General features: G+C 34.6%; 1 protein-coding gene across 1 annotated transcript in view; it reads left to right on the top strand.

Moving 5' to 3' along the window:
• Nucleotides 1–705: 705 nt before the first annotated feature.
• Nucleotides 706–19,299, top strand: part of LOC105459013 — a 102,420-nt gene continuing 83,826 nt past the window's right edge. The window contains exons 1-3 of the mRNA XM_011704674.1: nucleotides 706–1,505; nucleotides 17,887–18,061; nucleotides 18,749–19,007. Coding sequence (XP_011702976.1) covers nucleotides 17,925–18,061; nucleotides 18,749–19,007 — 396 coding nt within the window. The 5' untranslated portion in view covers nucleotides 706–1,505; nucleotides 17,887–17,924. The remainder of the gene's footprint in view (nucleotides 1,506–17,886; nucleotides 18,062–18,748; nucleotides 19,008–19,299) is intronic.

Raw genomic sequence — 19,299 nt, 5'->3', positions numbered from 1 at the left:
GGCAGAAAAGTAAAGTTGTAAAAATAATAAAACGCGTGCGCGTTCAAAGTTTCCGAGAATCAGCGGATTAATATGTAAAATAACAAGAAATTTGCGTAACGCTATTAATTCCGTGAATTTTTTTGCTCTAACATAACGCGATGTGAAGAATGAGAAGTGTACATTATTAACAATAATGAATCCTTTGATTTTATTCCTTCAAGCTATGATTGATAATTACGGATACTGAAAATCTGATGTAATAAGAGTGGAATCTTGTGTAATGCAAATAAATGGACGTAAGTCGTTTTAAGGCCGAATATAAAAAATGTGGGCGTATATTAATACAGAAACATTGATAACCTTGATAGCTCTTATAATAGCTTCAAATTGATATAATAGATCTGATGTATAATAAGAGTATGTATAATAAATTCTACAGAATCTAGATAGCTTTCTTATAAGCTTCGATATTGTATTACAGTATTTTTTACAATTATGTAATACACTGAAATGGAATGACAGGAATTTGAAGAGTCAGCGGGAGATTTTTCACGGAAGTCATTTTACATATACAGACATTGCTCAACACGTAAATTCCAGGAATTAACGCGTTCCCTGAAGAAAAAATATTAATGATCTCCATTCAATGTGCAATGAATATTTTTATTTGCAGAAATATGAATGTATATTAATACAAAAACATTGTTAATTTTAATAGCTCTTGAAATAGCTTCAAATTCATACATAAGCAATAGATCTGATGTATAATAAGAGTAAATTCTAAAGAATCTAAATAACTTTATCATTCTTATAAGCTTCGATATTGTGTTACATTATTTTTTACAATTATAATACACTGAAATGGAATGATGGGAATTTGAAGAATCAGAGGGAGATTTTTTACGAAAGACATTCTACATACGCAGACATTACTTAACACGTGATTCCAGGAATTAACTAACGCGTTCTCTGAAGAAAAAAATTAATGATCTCCACGCAGTGCAGCAACGAATATTTTATTTGCAGAAAAAACAATGGACAAACGTACGGTGGACAATTTCTGTTGCGGCAAGGAAAAGGAAATTGTGAACCAACGTATAAAAAATATGTTTCAATGAAATAACAACGGACGGGGTTGCCGTCGAATAAACAATTCTATTCGCTGCCGTTTCTGCAGCAGCGGCGGAGCAACGCTTTGTATTTTTCCCCCGGTTATAAAGCGACAACCGGTTAAGTGAAAAAGGAAAGTGGAGGAGTAAATGGTGTCGCGCAATAAGTGCCCTCGGACAGTGGATTCGCAAAATGAGATGTTCTGCAAGCTCGACCGGGAAGACACGCGAATATAATTTCGATCACGATCGCAGATCGGAGAATCACGCCAGATGGAAACTTTAAGATACACATTTAACGGAATTGCGGAAAGAACGTCAATTTCTTCTGCCGCGGACCTAATGCGCTTCCGGAGCATGAACGAGGCTGGATTCCGGAAACGACAGGTGTGGGAGGAACACCGGGATCGCCAGGTAAGAAACTGACGATCAATAGCCTTGCAAACGTGCGCTCCGGTCCTTTGTTCGGTTTCGCGTAACTAGTCGATGCGGATCTCAATCAGAGAGGAAAATCTCTGGAATGTCCCTGATATCGGGTAACTATAGCGATAAAGAAAGAGAAAGAGAGAGAGAGAGAGAGAGAGAGAGAACTGCGCATTGAATTTGATATCAAAAGGAAAAGGGATTCCTCCCTAACATCAATAATTTCGCACGAATTTGCATTTAATTAATATTTAACTAACATGATCGTAATAAATATCGAGAAATAATTGCAACTCCGACGACACAGGCACATAATATGCGTTTCACGTAAATACGACGTCGTCATTATCTCGCTGCGGCATTTAACTTCGAAACGTCGCAAAAGATGTAAAGACAAAAGGGACACGAGTCCCGGCAATTTGCTACATTCGTATTTATTCGCGTCGCTGCAGAAAGTCACAGTCGTCCGAACGGAAAACCAGATTAAAGAAATTAAACCAACTCCCTGCCGTGGGGGACAGTTTTTCCCCTCCTCACGCCGCGAGTATCCGCTCCATCTCCGAGTTTCTCATTGTCGAGCTTTTTTCTCTCGAAGCGTTTGAGGTAAACCGTCGAGTGTTCAAAGAGGAAGCTCGATGTCAGTTGATCCCGTTTTTTTTCGTAACGTATTATTACGTATATATATATTTTTTTTTTTTCAACCCTCGGCACGTAGAGGCGACCGAAAGAAATGTTTTGTTTCTCCTTGTCTCCGCATATCTCCCGTGGTAAATTTCGTTTTCTCCTTCTCTCCACCTCGTCACCGATCTCGTGAGGACAACGACCCGACGACGGTTGCATTAAACAAGCGAGGTATTTCCATCTCTCGAGAAGAAACGTCTCGTTACGAAAGCGGCGTCGCGTTAAAGAAAATTTTATCACGCCCGTATGCCGGATCGAAGTTTCGTCGAATTTTTTATAGGGCGTGCAATATACATGCACACATGCACGTGTAAACACACACACACACACATACACACAGATACACACGCGCTAGCACACACGAGTAAGATTTTCCTCGTTGGGAGTATCGATTTCCGTAACGCGTGTTATGTCCCGTCGAAGTCGTCCGTTGCGCCATTTTACGTAGTTTACAAAGTCCATTCTCCATATACGTACCATCCTCCGCGTATCATTTCCTCAGCTTCCTTTTCTTTTCCTTTCTAACTTCTGAAAGTTTTTAGATATATTTTTTTCGTGACAGAATCACGATAAGAAGATCGCACTTTTCGAGAATTTGATTATCGTCCTCGATACGATGAGAAGAGCGCGAGTGCGCGCGCCCCTCTTATCGCATCTTCAATTTCCAGCGCTCTACTTTGGCCAGTTATTCCTGTGTAAGATTCGTGAAAATTGTCAATTTATAAAAAACAATTTTATTCAAGGAAATCTTACAATAATTTCTTACTCGTGTGTTACAAGACGTGTATACTTATGATCGACTCGACAAACTGCCGCTGCAGTCGGAGGATCCTTTTATTTATACCCAAAAATTAGAGATATGAAAAATTTTAGGACTAGCGAGTCATCGCATGATTCATTATTCATATCGGAAAGAGATTTTGATTTTCCTTTCCAGAAAAACATGCATTGTTATCTTGAAATATCCTAAGTATATATCGCTATAAAATAAAGGAAATACTTTTAACATTTGTCCTAATCGAAAAAAAAAAAGGAAACATACATTTTATTATATTAAGTAGAGGGACATGGTCACACCTGCAAACAAATTCGTTCGATTTAAATGAATCGAGCAAAATAAATAATATATCTTGAATTCGTTTCACATTTCTTACAAGGAAACATCGAAAATACTTAGAAACGCGCATTATCATCTTTTAAAGAAATCAAATAAAGAATCCCAATATCGTTTGGACAACACAGAGTTTCAATCGATTTCTTTTGTTTATGAGAAACAAAGCATTTGATACACATGGTATCGAGTTTGTTATTTTATATAATAATACATGTATAATATATATAATAGATAATAATTATTACACGTGTGTAATTTATTTATAATAATTTATTTGATACGTTATGTGATAATCCAATCCCCTATATCGATATTCCCGTAAATGAAAAATACAACAGAGTACATTTGGCAAATTAATCGTCACAGTGAGCGCGTTCGGTCACGCGGGGGCACTCGGAATCGTATTTACGAGATGATCGGCTTTATAAATATTCATCGGCGCCGCGTACTTTTATCGGGCGCGTCTAATTGTAGAATGAGATTCGATTCCTGTGCAGCTTCGGGTTATTCCGCCCGCATTTAACGCGGCTGGTGCCGCGACCGTAACACGTCATTAATGAGGGAGCTTGTTTGATCATCGCGCGCGTCAGCAAATGTTTTCACCTTGGTACTTCCAATCAGGCTAATAGTGTTTCGTCAGTGGTGACGTTTCTCCACGCAGAGCACCTCCACCCCAGAATCGGCCGCGGCATTTGTGCGCAGTTGATGCGCGAGGCGACCGGAGTGGTATAGCCGTAGCCAATCTCATTACAGCTACCAATTGTTTTCGGCTTGCATTGAGCCGCGGCAACATGCGTACCGCATTTTGTTCGTCAATCCCGTTATTTCCCGCGAGAAAGGCGCGGTTGCAGTACCTAGTTGAAAATTTACTATTCTGACAGGAAAACACTTTTCTGCAGTACCCCTAAACTCTTTTTCTATGACTCACGAGAAAAAAATCAGCAACTGTTTGCGCAAGCTGTTTGCGTAAAATGTGTGCGATACGCGTATCTTGTATAGAATGAAAAACCCTGTTACTGACATATTCAATTATATTTTTGATTTTATATAAATACGCGCACACACACACACACACACACACACACACACACACACACACACACGCATTGCTCTTCAAAAAATTTGCCTACTCTGTCTTCCTTAAAGAATGTCCTCATTAAATGAAGAAGAATGAATTTCAAACTTTTTTTTAAATCTTTTAGAGGTGTTAGACTTAAAAATAATGTTTGATGATTTAAAATTTAGCATTTTATATGTGTAAAGAAAATATAATAGAATTATATGGAATGGAATTTAGGCGGTGTATAAAAAAAGATACATACTTAAAAAATCAAAGTAGGCAAATGTATGGCACCTAATGTTGATTATCTTTAAATTGTTGTTTCTAATTCTGGCAATCAAATGCAAATACGTTACTCGCAATTTTATATGAAAAATTAATATATAAGTTTATTATATTAATTTAAGTTTATGTTCCTTTTAAATTTAATTTTTAGAGAAAAGCAAAAATGATTTTATTGCATGAATTATTGAAATTATCCTTATTATTTTTTTATTATATTAGCACTGTAAACAAGTGTTATAGATACAATAAATTTGTATATTAAATTGTGTATATTTGAAGCAATTAATTATAGAATAATTAAAATTATATACATTAACCTCTGTATGTATCAAAATAGTATCCGCACTCGCGGTTCTCAGCGTCGACAAAAACAAAATCGCAATATGTGACATATGTGGCATAATGCGAGATGTATTGGAAAGAAAGCCAGAGAAAGGGAGAGAGAGAGAGAGAGAGAGAGAGCGAGGGAAAGAGAGAGAAAATATATATGTATATATGCCCTTTCGATTAAGTTTAGGCGACGAAACACTTGGCAAGCAATGTAACAACAGCGTATTGAATTGAAGTGTTGTTTGCTACAAATTACTAATGAGAACTGCGAAACTCGATAAGGATTTTATTTAAAAAGGCAGAATTTTGTTAAAATAATAATAGGTAACAACACAACCCTCTTAACAAAAACAGTAATGTAATATTTCTATGTAATATTATATTACTGCTATATGTAATAGAAAAAAAATCTAAAATTATTAGAAAAAATGAAAACAGATGGAGTAGGGAACTGCGAGACGGAGAGCCATTTAGATAGAAGTTCTTTTACTGCTCTGTCGAGAGTATTTCAGGAAGAGGTTCACAAATCCTTTTTTCCCCTCCTTTAAGACATAAAAGAACGTAGAGATTGCAAGATAAAAGGTTTAACGAGATATTCTCTTAGGTATTGATTGTTAAAGTAGCTGCTTGAAAAACTGAAAAAAGTTTTTAAAAGGTTTCAAGAATATTAGAAACCTTAAAATCCTAAGATAACAGTTGTGACAGGTAAGAGATACGGAAAAAAAGTTATTTACCAAGATATTACTGTTACGTTCATTTTGTGATTAATGTCCGTAATACTAAAAGAAAAAGCACAAAAAGATAAACGTATTATTGGTATTAATAATTATTTTATAAAATTAATATTTTATTCAATAATTTTTTGCTTTATTTTAATATATGTTTTATTAGAAAAACGTATTTTTCAGTAAGACTGTTATAGATATTACTTATAATCAGTCATCCTTTTAAGTATAGCTTCTTTCTATTTACTCTATTAATATAAAAATAAATAAAAATAAATTTCCGAAAGAAAAATAAAGCCTTAAATTGTATATAAATTTTTTCCTCTAGTGAATGATTATCTTCAATTAATCGTTATAATAGTAATTGGACTTGTTAAGAATTCTATTGAAATTTAATAAAATATCATATAATATGGTTTTTATATTTTGAAAAAGCATTTAAAGTTTAATAGACAATAATGAGGACAGTAATGTCACAGACACTGTCGATAGTACGGTCTTTCACTCTAGAACTATACCGAGATGAGATATCGCATTGATGCGTGTAACTCTCTACGTGCTATAACCGACAATCCGTATTACACTGCCGTCTTTTCGCCAATACCTTCAACGATACGTTATTTGTACGACCACGCATCACAACGACAAAGTTGCGCGGAATTCGCGCGAGCAGTCGACGATGCCGGCACGCGCGGTGGGATTTCGCGTTCGGAACGTGCTGTTGACACGTTTGATAAGAGGACACTTTTCGCCCATTGTGAGCGAATAAAGGCCCGCGCGCGCTGCAGCTGGCGTTTATGCGCCGGGCCGATAAATTCGAGTGCGTCATTTCTTTTTGTTCGCGTCCCGCGCGCATCCGTTTACGTCAAAATAATGATGCAGTTACATAACGTCCAATGCCTTGCGCGTGCAAGCCTGTTTCTCTCACGTGAATCAACTTTTTCTTTTCGCGCGACGGAAAAAATGTCCACGCATATAGACTGCCTGCGATCGTCTAAATTTCGTTCGTTTGATTACGTTTTTACGCATCCGAAGAATCACGATTGCTCAGGGATCGATGAAATTAATTATAGAAGTTACGAAAGTTTAATTGTATAAGTATTAGATAGTTTTTCTAATTTATTTACCGCTATCAGTATTGGGAGCTTTTCAGCAAGAAACACAAATCGACTCACGAAGTTCTGTCTTTTGTTCGATATTCAGTAAAAGACAAAGGTAAAATGATTCCTGTGTCGATTTGTGTCTTTGCTGGAAAGCTCCGATAGTATTCCGAATGTGTCCAGTACATATAGGGTGACAACTCTCTCTCTCAAGGGGGAAAAAGAGAAGTTGAAACTAAATAGCCGATATTTTATATAATAAGGCAGAACTACAGAGACTGAAATAAAGAGAGGGCATTCACACGAAAACACCAGTAATCTTTTAAATAATTTTTAAAATATGTATTTTTATATTATTTTTGAATTTATTAATTATTAGTGAGTGAAGTACTGTTTTCATATTGCTCCTCGAGGTACACCTATATTTAGTTGTATCGAAGAGCAATATGAAAACAGTATAACTTCACTCGTACTCCACTCACTTATAGTCAATACTGATTACAATTAGAGATAACTGAACGGATGTTACGAGTGTGCTATTTATATTGTATGCGACAAAGTCGGTTTATAGTATCTCAAAAGAAAGAAACCTTGTCTCTATAATATAAATAATGTATTAAGGAAAAATTCCTTAATATAATTTTATCGAGATATATAGAAGACTAATTAAGGAAGAATCTTCCAATAATAAACCAGTAAAATATTACAATCTCTTAATATTTTTGTAAATTTTCTTATAAGCATCTTAGAATATATTATCTTGAAGTAAATTATTTCTTGCCACAAATATTTTGTATTAAATATAAGTATGTATATTAAAAAAATTTTTATTTTTCGAAAAAACTTTGTGGCTGTGATATAAATTTAATTTTTTGACTAAAATTTTTTTACATGCTACGTGAAGGAATATTCAACAATATAAGGATATGAATTTTACGATCTGATTATTTGTCTTGAAATTTTTTTCAAAATAGTGGAAGGAAAAATGTTTTTTACAATTTATTTATTTTCACATCATTCAATTCAGCGCCAATGACATAAAAATATTAAAAATACACTTTTCAAAATTAATTTACTACTACCCATATAACATTTCTTTTTTGCTGTTGGGTACTAATTAACATTACATCGATAACTGGATTTATTGGACTTTGATTGTTTGAGCAAGGATTAAACGGAAGAGACTAACTAGAGATAACCAATAATTTAAATCATGTCGAGTGATCAAATTGGCATTCTTTGGACGACTGAAATTGCTTTTTCTAGAGTGATCTAAAGTGCGTACAGACTAAAACGATGTGCTTGCAATGTGCTTGCGATCAATACAAACGAAAGAGAGAGAGAGAGAGAGAGAGAGAGAGAGAAAGAGAGAGGGAGAGAGAGAATTGTTCGGCAATATCTGCGAGAAACTGATATCTTATGCGAGGACTTCGTGATAGACTTACATGTACTTATAGGAAGATGCACGATTGAGAGGTACCTGCGATATTCCGGTATATACCAATGCGTATATCTTCTTCTAATACTTATTTACTTTATGATCACATCTCCATATGCCGGAGATGACTTAGGCCAATGATCAATTTAAGTCAATGTATAATCACTAATCCAATGTAGCTAATGCAAAAACGTGTGTGTTAAATCGAAATCTTCAAGTGTAATTACACAAAATAGTTGATTTTTTGTTAGAAAAATTTCAAAAGAATTTTTAAAGATAATGTAACACTGTACTCGGACTGAATGAAAACACGTCCACCTTGGCCGAGTCGTTAAACTAAACTGTATGTCCATAAATAACATACTTTTATTTACTGTTAATTATGCAGATAAAAGACTAGATATAGTGTTTTGCGAAACCTGCGTCGCATTTTCTAAAAATATGTATTATAACATTATTATTCCTACAATCTTTATTAATATTAGTATTATTAGTATTACAATTTATAATCTTTAAAAGATTGTCTCTCTCTCTCTCTCTCTCTTTCTCTCTCTCTCTCCTTCTTTCTCTCAATTTTTAATATCTTCTCGTTGCAAATTCTAATGAATATTAATATTACAATGTTTTCTATACAATTATCTTCGTCTTAACATTCCTGCTACGAAGGATTGCATCATCAAAATGAATTAAAGAGATTATTTTTTAATTGTTTTAAATATATTTAGAAGAAAAAAATAGAAATGTTCTATATGCTTATAAAGCCCATAAAGACTTTCTGCGGTATATAATCTCAATTAAAAAAAAAATTTTAATAGGATTTAAATAAGCTCATCAAAAATTATCATTGTATTCAGCGAACGTAGCTGTTTTGTGTATTTATTCGATAAACCTCTTTCATGTGCTTGTATCATGCGTATAGTTTGCAAACATCATAGCGTATAAATTATTGCATTAGCGGGGGCGTAATATCGTTTCATATAAGTCAAGCGTATTGTTTGCCGTTATTTCTGCTAATGTATTATCGTTTCGGATGCATTAACGGTAAACGGGCATTACGGTTCGTTAAATACATTAGTTCGAGTGGAAAGTGACGAGACGTGTCCCTATCGAGTTCTGTTCTCGCGAAGCTAGCCGCCGCGCCGTATCATTTCAACCAGAACCGTTGAACTCCAGAAACTGCGAATTTGTTTTGCAAGTTCGCTCGTTCCCACACACCTCCGGTGTGCAGTCGAACCAAAGTTTTCCTCCATTTCCTGTTCCGATCGTGATCGACATGTTACTTTTAGCCATACCTCGTCGTTCCTTACAGCGCCGACTTGATTGTGAGTGTATTTCTTTTCTTCGAAGAGTAGTGAGATACTCATGGGATGAGTGTCGGGTAACTTTCCAACAACAAATCGATTAATGCCTTTATCGCTTCTCTAATACTTTTCGCGAGCGAGAAATAATCGTTACGAAGAAAGAGAAATGCGATTTTTCCATAAAAAAAAAAAGAACATATCAAATTTTCTAACGTTTTCTAAAAATTATTTTTCAGATTGAATAATTAACGCGCAAAAGCACAAAGCAGAGATATAAAGTTGTCATTTAAATTTGAAATTAATGTAAACAAAAGCGAATACTTCAATAAATTTTTATTATCAAATTGTGTACCTATTTGTGTAAATTGTAAGTTTAAAAAATTGTGAATCAATTTTTTTCTAATTATTTTATAAAGCACTTTTGTTTAATAGATACAAAAAAGAGAAAAATGCAAAGCTTTTCTTGTTTAATTTTTACTTCTAACCATAATATTTTTTTAATTCATTCTCAGAAGAATGTATCTGCATAAAATAATAACATTACTTATCATTTGTTAGCTATATTTTACAAAGATATGCTACAGAGCTTAACGACAACAAAAATTTATTTCTCACGGATATTATTTCTTTTAAATTTATAATTTGATATCAATATTGACAATATTTGCTATTCATGTGCAAAAAAGTTATTATTGAAAATCCATTGTCGGTTGAATAAATATAACAGTACGCAATCAATCATTTTTTTTATAGAAAAATTGAAATACTCGAACTCTGAACAGCGTAAAACATTGCCACAAAATATACGGTCATATTTTAAATCCAGCTGATCTAAAATCCAGCGGTGTTCAGACTTTTACTTGAAGGTCTCTCTACAAAACCTAAAGGACATGCTCCACTTTACTGCATAGTTTGGTCGGCCATGATACTCCATTATCCAAGATAAGAAACTTATTGCCCTTGAGCATTTTCGACAACAGAATTATTTCTAGAAAAGATCGTCGAGTCTCTAATCGAATTTAAAATTTGTTTTTTGATATGCGCAAGTTAAAATGGTTTACATTTGCATTTTCGAATTTTATAGATATAATAAATATAAAATAAATATAAATAGAGATATAATATATTAAAAATATAAATATTATATATTAAAGTTTATAAAAAGAGTGTATTATATTGCTGCTTGTGCGAAAATGCCAACATTAAATGAAAAAAAAATGTATTATATATATAATGAATTTTGTTCTAAAAAATGGCATTTGTGCAACTTTTTGCAAGCGCAATAATAATATTATTATTATGCGCAGTATAATAATTAAATTGCAGTTGATGTCATTGCAGAAATATTGACATTTTCCCTCGTGATGGATAGGATCAAGGTAGATATTATATCTCGATCTTACGTTCCACAGGGAAATCACTTGCGAAATTGCATAACCGGCTTCCACCCAACTTTGATTTGCCATTACGCTCAAGAGTTCGTGGATGGAACAGATCGCATTCATGCGATTAATCGCTTGGTTAGAAAAAGCAATCGCAATTAATATTAATCGCGTATTCGTGACGCATTAACTGCAAAACAGTAAACAACATGTTTTCGTGGAAAGAATTGTAGCTGAAATAATGACGATCGCATCTGGTCATATTTAACCGATTAGTTGCGCAACTGATATCTTTTAAATTCCCACGGTATCGGCAGTGCATCGACAATTATTCCGATTTTACGCTACGAATCATTAATTACGCGATAATATTTACGTATAATAACCAACGTGTAATTAGTACTACTATTTAATAATCAATAGTTGTCCATATAGCTCTCGATAATCAATACAGATTTGTATCAGCGAGTATTAAGTGACAAAAACTCGAGAGCCAATTAGGATAACAAGTAAAAAAAATAATAATCTCGCAAATCAATGTATACAAGTAATAAACTAGTATTCTAAATCAATGTCACGCGGCAAAGGATCAAACCTGGTATCATACACGGCAATGGTGGCTTCGAATTTCTGCCATCAAGGAATACCGTCAATTCTTGGAAAGCTTTTTGAAAGTTCTACGAAAATCCGACGTAATTCGATGGTAGCCAAGCTTGAAGAGCTTTCACATTATCCACCACGTCCTCGCGGAGTACGTCACTATCTTCCTTCACTGCCTTTTTCTCTTCACTCTTACCGTAAGCGCAGATAACTACGTTCTGTTGACTTAACGTCACTGCCATTGTATCTATCCACCTACATGTACAAGGGCCGTCGGATAAATCTCCTGTGTGATAGTATGTATGTACGTGCTCGTCACACCATTCGCGAATATTCGCATAAACACCGCACGGCAGGAATGCACTTAAAAACTTCTATCTGTTGCACCATTTATTGCAAAACGTCCGCAAAATGAAAGTTGCATTGACGAGAGTTATGCTTCGAAAAATACGTGGCACGCAAAAATTCTATAAAGTCTCTCTTTCCATCCATTGTTTTTTTTTCTATTTGAATGGAACGCGTAAATTAAATATTGAAATCAACAAAGAAGCGAATTTACAGTCTCTGAGAAAATAGGTTTCCTTCGTTCGTTTAATTCCGTGGAATTACGCCTGCAATTATCTAACGTAATGTTTATCCAAGGATATGCATTTGCTATCTCATTAACGTTCTATCGATCGCCACAAATTACCTGTATTATCTGCTGCACGTTGAATTCATTTGTTTCAACCGATTAAATTTATAAAGAAAATACGACAGTTTTCGTGCGCGCGATAATAAAGTCTTCTGTATACAATTCAAAATATTTCAAAAATACCAATGTAAATAAATTTCAGTGAATATTACTAAATAGATTGTTTTTAACGTATAATATGATTATACATATGAACATATACAATACCGTTCAAAAGTTTCAATTTTTTGCAAAAAATCGTGAATTAAATTACTTCCATGTATCTGTTAGATGTTTCTTTTTATATTTAAACCAAAATTTTAGATCAAATATAAAAGAACAAACATACAATATATATTTGATAAACAATTTAATTCACATTCTTTTGCGAAAAAAAAACATTTATTGAAACTTTTAAGCAGTGCAGTATGTCAGTTTTCGTCGTCTCGTTAATAAATATATTATTATTTATACAAAACGTTTACATACGTAATTCATAAGTAAAATCGAAATATTATAAAATATTTCATTTGAAAAATATTATTAGACTGAACGAAAATCAGTTTAAGTTCCTGTGAAATGCAAATAAAATTCATCCTTCATGATATATTTCATATAAACAGATATTATTTATACAAATTTTTTTATAAAATAATTTAATAATAAATATGAATTTTTTTTTTAAATTACGTCTCTTTTATGTATCTTTATAAAACAAAAAAAAATATTATTTAAACGCCGTTTGACATATTCACGATTTTTAAAAATTTTTTGACATATTCACGATTTTAAAAATTTTTATCATAATTAAACAATTAATCTGTTCTATTAATTAATTAATTAGATATGGTCGAGTGTTTATTTTTAATTAACGCGCCCTGCTTTCGAGTTGTTGATTTTTTATATCGAGCTTCAGTTATAGATTGATATAGGTTCAGAAATACGGGGATTAGAGAGAAATTGGATAATGTTATCATCAAGTTGAATTATAAAGTAACATGCAAATATCAGATGTCATCCGCAATAATGGAAATTTAAGTTCTAAAATACCTACTTTATAGAATTATATACGAGCTGCTGCGACTCATCTTCAACTTACTATGACGTTCCAACGCCTGTGGAGAGATATTCCGCCATACCCGCGAATTGTCTTGACTCTTATACTGCAGGCGCGACATCAGATTTTATTAAATAAACTTCGTGACTTAAGTGTATGTACTTTAATTAATTTTATTATATCAAAAGGGTTAATATAAATTAAAAAAATTAAAACTTTGTTTAATTATTTATCTCGAATATGATCTAGTTTATAGTTTTCATATTGTATTAATTCTGTGTGCAGTATACATTATACAATATATATATCATATTTTCTCTCGGCATTTCAATTTATCTAATAATCGATAATTGCAACATTTACGTGACGCTCATAAATTTCCCCTCTATTCTTTTAGTATTTTTTTGTCAGCGATTCACGCTCTCCCGCACAAGTTGGCAGTGATCCTAGTACATATGTCCGGCAAATCTGGACTCGTATTATCTGAGAACGTGATCCCATCCGTCACTAGGGCAGAGAGTCCTAAGCGATAAAACTAAGAGATATAGAATGCCGTCTATATTAAACCGGGATTCCACCTAAAGCTCGTCACGTATTAATCTTTCTCTTCGCGTGTGTGTGTGTGTGTGTGTGTGTCGCGCAATTTCCACCTCTTCCTTGAAAATTCTACACGGATTAGGAATACTCAAAATGAAATGTTTTCGTTTCATTCCATTACCGCTTGGATGAAGTTTTTGAGAAGAAATTGCCAAATTTACGAATAATGAAATATCAGATGAAGTTGCAAATTCATATATAATTCCACTGAAGCCAAATCCGTTTGAGATTAAATAAAGAATAATTTCATTATCCGTTTGCGTCAACAGAAATTAAGCCACGAAAAGCCGTATATCTGCGACGCAGTTTATAACTGCGATACATCTACTAGGAAAAATTCAGCTTTAAGAGTTTGCCGAAGAATTTGTAGATAAAAATATAAGGAAAAAAAATGAGGATACTAGGTCGATTTTTTTGGTATTTTTATTTCTTCAATTATACATATTTTTCATATCTCAATTTATTTTTTGTCTTAGAAATACTTTTACTACGTACTTTTGGCAAGTATTACAATTTTATATTTTTATAATCAAACCCTATATTCGATAAAAAAGATTTTAGCTTCCTTGTTTTAAGTTAATAAAATTATTGTGATATTATTTGCATTATTTGAAATTGTATTTATATATTTTCGATATACTGCAATTACACAGAAATAAAATTTTATTACATTTAATTAAAAGATAGCTATATATTTGCATGTATTATTCTTTTTCGTTATTGTGGTAAACAACGTTATTATGAAAAGAAAATAAAGATTTCAGATATCTCGGAACATAAATATATGACTAATATATAACTCACACTAAGAATTTTGAGGAACATTACTATACATTTAAATTTAAGAATGTATACTAACAATAAGTACCATATTGGCGTCTTCGACGATTTAAGATAAAAATAAAAATAAAAATAAAATTTTAATAAACATATAAATGGAATGAATTAAATTTTTGTTGTAAATAAAATGTTTTAAATAATAAAAAGTCAGAGAAAACTGTAAACCAATATAAAAATTTATGAGTTGCAGCAATTTTAAATATCAGGGGAGCCAAAACGGCACCATTGGTGGTTCTAATGTTAAATATGCTATATTCAAGTATTTTCATTCCTTCTACAATGTGATAAAATATTCTATGAATATAATATACATAAAGAAGTGAATGTATAAAAGAAATGATTGTAAATCATACAATACACTAGTACCGCAGAAAAGATTAAGCATAGAAACATTCGCGTTGTCAGAAAGCGTACGAGCTCGCGGTAGAAATTCCCTTCCGCCAGCGAGATTTGCCCCCCTCATTTTTCTTATTTTCTTTCGCGAGATACGCAGCCATAAATTTCGATTGGAGAACTCACGCGGTGCACTTCGTGGTTCTCGTTTTAAAGAGGGCCTGCAACGGTCTGCGCGCGTGCTTGCGCCCTCGTAAATCCCAATCAGAACTCGCAATTTATGGAGCGGGTTACGTGCGCTGCACCTCTCGAAATTCGCTGTCCAAATGCACGCAAATCCGATCATCCCCCGACGACGAGTAATCGCATGCGCCCGCGCGCGATTTGCTCTCCGATTTGGCGTCGCTCCCGTGCTTTTCTGCGCTGTGCTTTTTTTCCTTGCCCCCTGCAACGACGATAATTCGAAACGAACGATACTTTTATGGGCTACAAATTACATTCCGAGCCACCGCGATTCCTCGAAGCGGATTCCCGCAGAATGGAACTAACGACGCGCTAGCCAATCTTTGAAAATTATGTTTTCGAAGATTCCCCGTCTTGGTGATATGCCCGGCACGTGCGTGTATATTGCTCTATAGCGAAATTATAAAGAAAAATATCGCGTTTGACGTGACCCCGTATAAATCAAGCGGAAAAACAGAAAACAGTGGCCTTCCGGAAATTCACGCTCGGTTGATCTAAAAACGTTACATACCGCCGGGTCTCCTCAACGGGCGGTTCATCGACTTTTAAAATCCTCGATTCTTGGCATTTCACGGCAACGGCGCGCGACGGAATCCCGAGCACAGGAAGAATCGTTGTTGAATTTCAGTAAATGGAGTTGTCGCCGATGCGCCCCGCGCGCCTGCGAGAAAAATTCCTCGCCGCCGCGGAGAAAACGAGGTTTTCATTGAGCCCGACTGAAGTGAAATACAGATTACGCGTCAACGTATCCGGTGCTTGCAAAAGAGAGCGGCGGCTCTTAATAGAATCGGAAAACGATTTGTAATGGGGGAGAAGTAAAATCGTCATTTAAGGCGTGTCCGGCATCAAGCGTCGGCGAACTTGATTCGAGCGGTTAGGGACGGGGGAGAAAAAAAAATTGTCGACCGTAAGACGCGAGTAAAGATTGATGAGTCTTAAGATGCAATTCAAGATCGCGTGATTCTTGGCAATCTTGGCTTCTCCTGGTTGTGTCCTCGACATTTGAAAGAATTTCCGAAGAAGATTGAAAGAAAATCCGAAACGATTCCCGGAACGATTCGGTATATGTTTTCATTGTGATATTATTTTCAGAGAGATCTAATGTATGTACATTCGTTTCTCTCCTCTGTGCATGTCGGGAAACGCCAAACGATTCGACGAAAATTCAAACACGAAGAACAAACGTTCAAAGTATTCGCTTCGTCGGTTAATTTTGGCCAATATTAAATTCCCCGGTGTGCATATTGTGTGCGTTTGCGGCTAACTATTCATGACCGCCGAACTTTCTTCGATAGTCGATATTTCAGTGCTCTCTGTTACAGAGCCCGCCGCCAGGCGCGACATTATTGAAAAAAAAAAAGCAGAAGTGGGGAAGAATATTCAGTTTGTCTTCGACTATTCACCGCGTTCACGCGCTGACGGGGATATCATTTATCATAAAAATTTGCCGGGATGCGCGGAGATTATATTAAGAATAATCGTGCGCGATCAATTATACGCAGCATCTTTATGGAGGAAATTCTGAAGAAGTAACTTGCAAGTTACACCTACGTAGTACCTATTTAAAAGTCAGCGGCATACAATTTTAATGACATCTTAGCATTGCAATATATATCTTGTTTTTTTTAGAAACTCCCGCTTTTCTCGATCCTCAATTAAAATTTCTGAAGAAGTTATTTACAAGTTACACTAAAACGTGAGAAGGCAAAAGTACACGATTTAAAAAAAGAGAACATCTTAGAGTTGCGATAGACGTCTTTGACGCTCTTTTTTTGGAACGACGTTTTTCTCGAATCTCAATTAAAAAATTTTCCACAAAAATATCGAATATTTTTTAATATCAAAGATATGTAAATAGGTATATGCAAGATACTATTAGCTATGTGCCTTATTCGAACGACGGAATCAGACGTTGAAAATATTTTGCTTGCGAAAAGAAAAACTATAATTTTCTCCGGAGACACAGAATTTATGACATTTTACATTCGCGATCGATAAGGGATCGCCAAGTTTTCGAGAGAAGAGAAGAAAGAACGTTCTTAAAGATGCTCAACCGACGCGGCGGACAGACGGTGGAGGACAACAGCATTTTTCTCCTCTCTGTTTTATATATCTGCCTTCTCTTCTCGCGTCAAAGTAAGATAAAAGAGAGAAGACGAGTCGCGAGAAGCAGCACAAGCTGCAGTGTATGCTCGTGGTAAATTCCTCTTCTCGATCCTTGCGGAAAGAATGATTAAAAGACGAGCTCTCGCTTTTGCAAGCCTTGTAATGCACTGTAAACAAGACGTACTGCATTAAACTGTTTGTTGCTGTGAATATTATTATACAATTTTAAATTAATATTTTGCAAACATTATGCTTTTTCTACACGTGTTGATGAGAATTTTGCGATCAGATGCGTTAATCCTTTTTACATTTTCTATAAATTCTTTTAACGTTAATTTTTAAAGAATCCTCTCTGACGCCATTCTAGGAAATATTTTTTTCTCTGTCTCCACGATTGTAAAGCAATTGTTGTGAAAAGTATGATTGCGGTGTGTGCGAAGGTGTCAAAGAATAGACACGAGTAAACCTTCAGTGAATTAATTATCTCCTTTTCTTGGGTGATTCCAGGATGCAGGAGCGACAAGATTCCAGGTGCACAGGATAGAATGAATCGTCGGGAGGACCCGCTGTTACGGCAGCATCGCAGCCGTTTGCTGCAATTGGCCGAGGCGACGAACATCAAGCCTGGCCGTGGCAGCGGGAAGAGACGCGGACAGAGACAGTCGCACGGTTTCGGGCCCAGGTTAGTTTAAAAATTTACAAACTCGTATCAAGAATTTATTATAAGTAAATAAATAACGCTTAAGACGCTCGCTTGAACTTTCTCTAGAATATAATTTCTTTACCATATCTTTCGAGTCATCTGTAGTCATCTATATACATATGCACTGAGAGAAAAATTTTTGATATTTGTAATTATTGTACACAGTACCATAATTATGATTATTACTGCTATAATGTTAGAAATAATAATTTATATGTTTTACAACATATGTACAGTATTATCGATAAATTGTATATATAATTGATATCAACAAATTTATATATAGCACTGAAACACTACATTGTAGTTATAATATTATACCATAAAAATGGCAATTTATTTTTAGGATCTACTATACTAATATAGTTGGCCCTAAAAACGACTATAAATTATAGTTAAATAATGATAATTGCAACCATTTTTATGGTAATAATAACTATAATGCATAATAAGTTTCAGTGTTATGTATAATATTTGTTGATACCAACTTATATATTTGCTGATGAAATTATACATATAATTATTATTACTAACATTATAGCAGTAATAATCATAATTATGGTACTACGTAACTTTAGTTACAAATACCAAAAATTTTTTTCTCAGTGTAGTCACTGCATCACTTGTTGACAATTGTAATTTGACGCATTACCCTTATTGTTGCAGTAACGGCGGACCCAGCCGCGTGACGCTCCAGGATATCGTCAGGAACGATCCTGGATACACGCCGAACATCGAGCACTTAGTGTTTCCGGAGCGCAAGAGCAGCAATCCGAATTTGGCGGGCGTCGCCGATGGCTCGCCGCCAAGTAAATCCAAGTCGAATGCGACGGGAAGATCCAGACTCGCCGAGGTCTTCGCTCGGCATTACGCAAGAGGGTCCTCGCAGGACTCGTCCGTTACGTCCAGAAAAAATCACGTAAATGTATGTATAATCTCAAGACAGAATTGTACAAATTTAAACAATCGGTTTATTGTTCCAACGCATTGTCGCTCTTTGCCCGTTATATAATCTCGTGTTACGACTGAAATATATATAACCGAAATCTTTTTTTTTTTAATCTCTATATTTTGTGAAATCATTCGTCATGTCTAAAATGTGTTTCCCGAACGTGTTTCGATCGATTTGCGACAAATAAATTGACAGATTGCGATATTGTAAACAAATTGACGGACGTTTCTAAAATCGGGCGGCACGTCAATGAGATATTGAGTCG

Source organism: Wasmannia auropunctata, unplaced genomic scaffold (genome assembly GCF_000956235.1).
Source record: "Wasmannia auropunctata unplaced genomic scaffold, wasmannia.A_1.0 LD336101.1, whole genome shotgun sequence".
In the NCBI taxonomy this organism is placed as follows: domain Eukaryota; kingdom Metazoa; phylum Arthropoda; class Insecta; order Hymenoptera; family Formicidae; genus Wasmannia; species Wasmannia auropunctata.
Note: the sequence above shows the minus strand (reverse complement) of the source record. Positions and strands in the feature narration are given on the sequence as shown.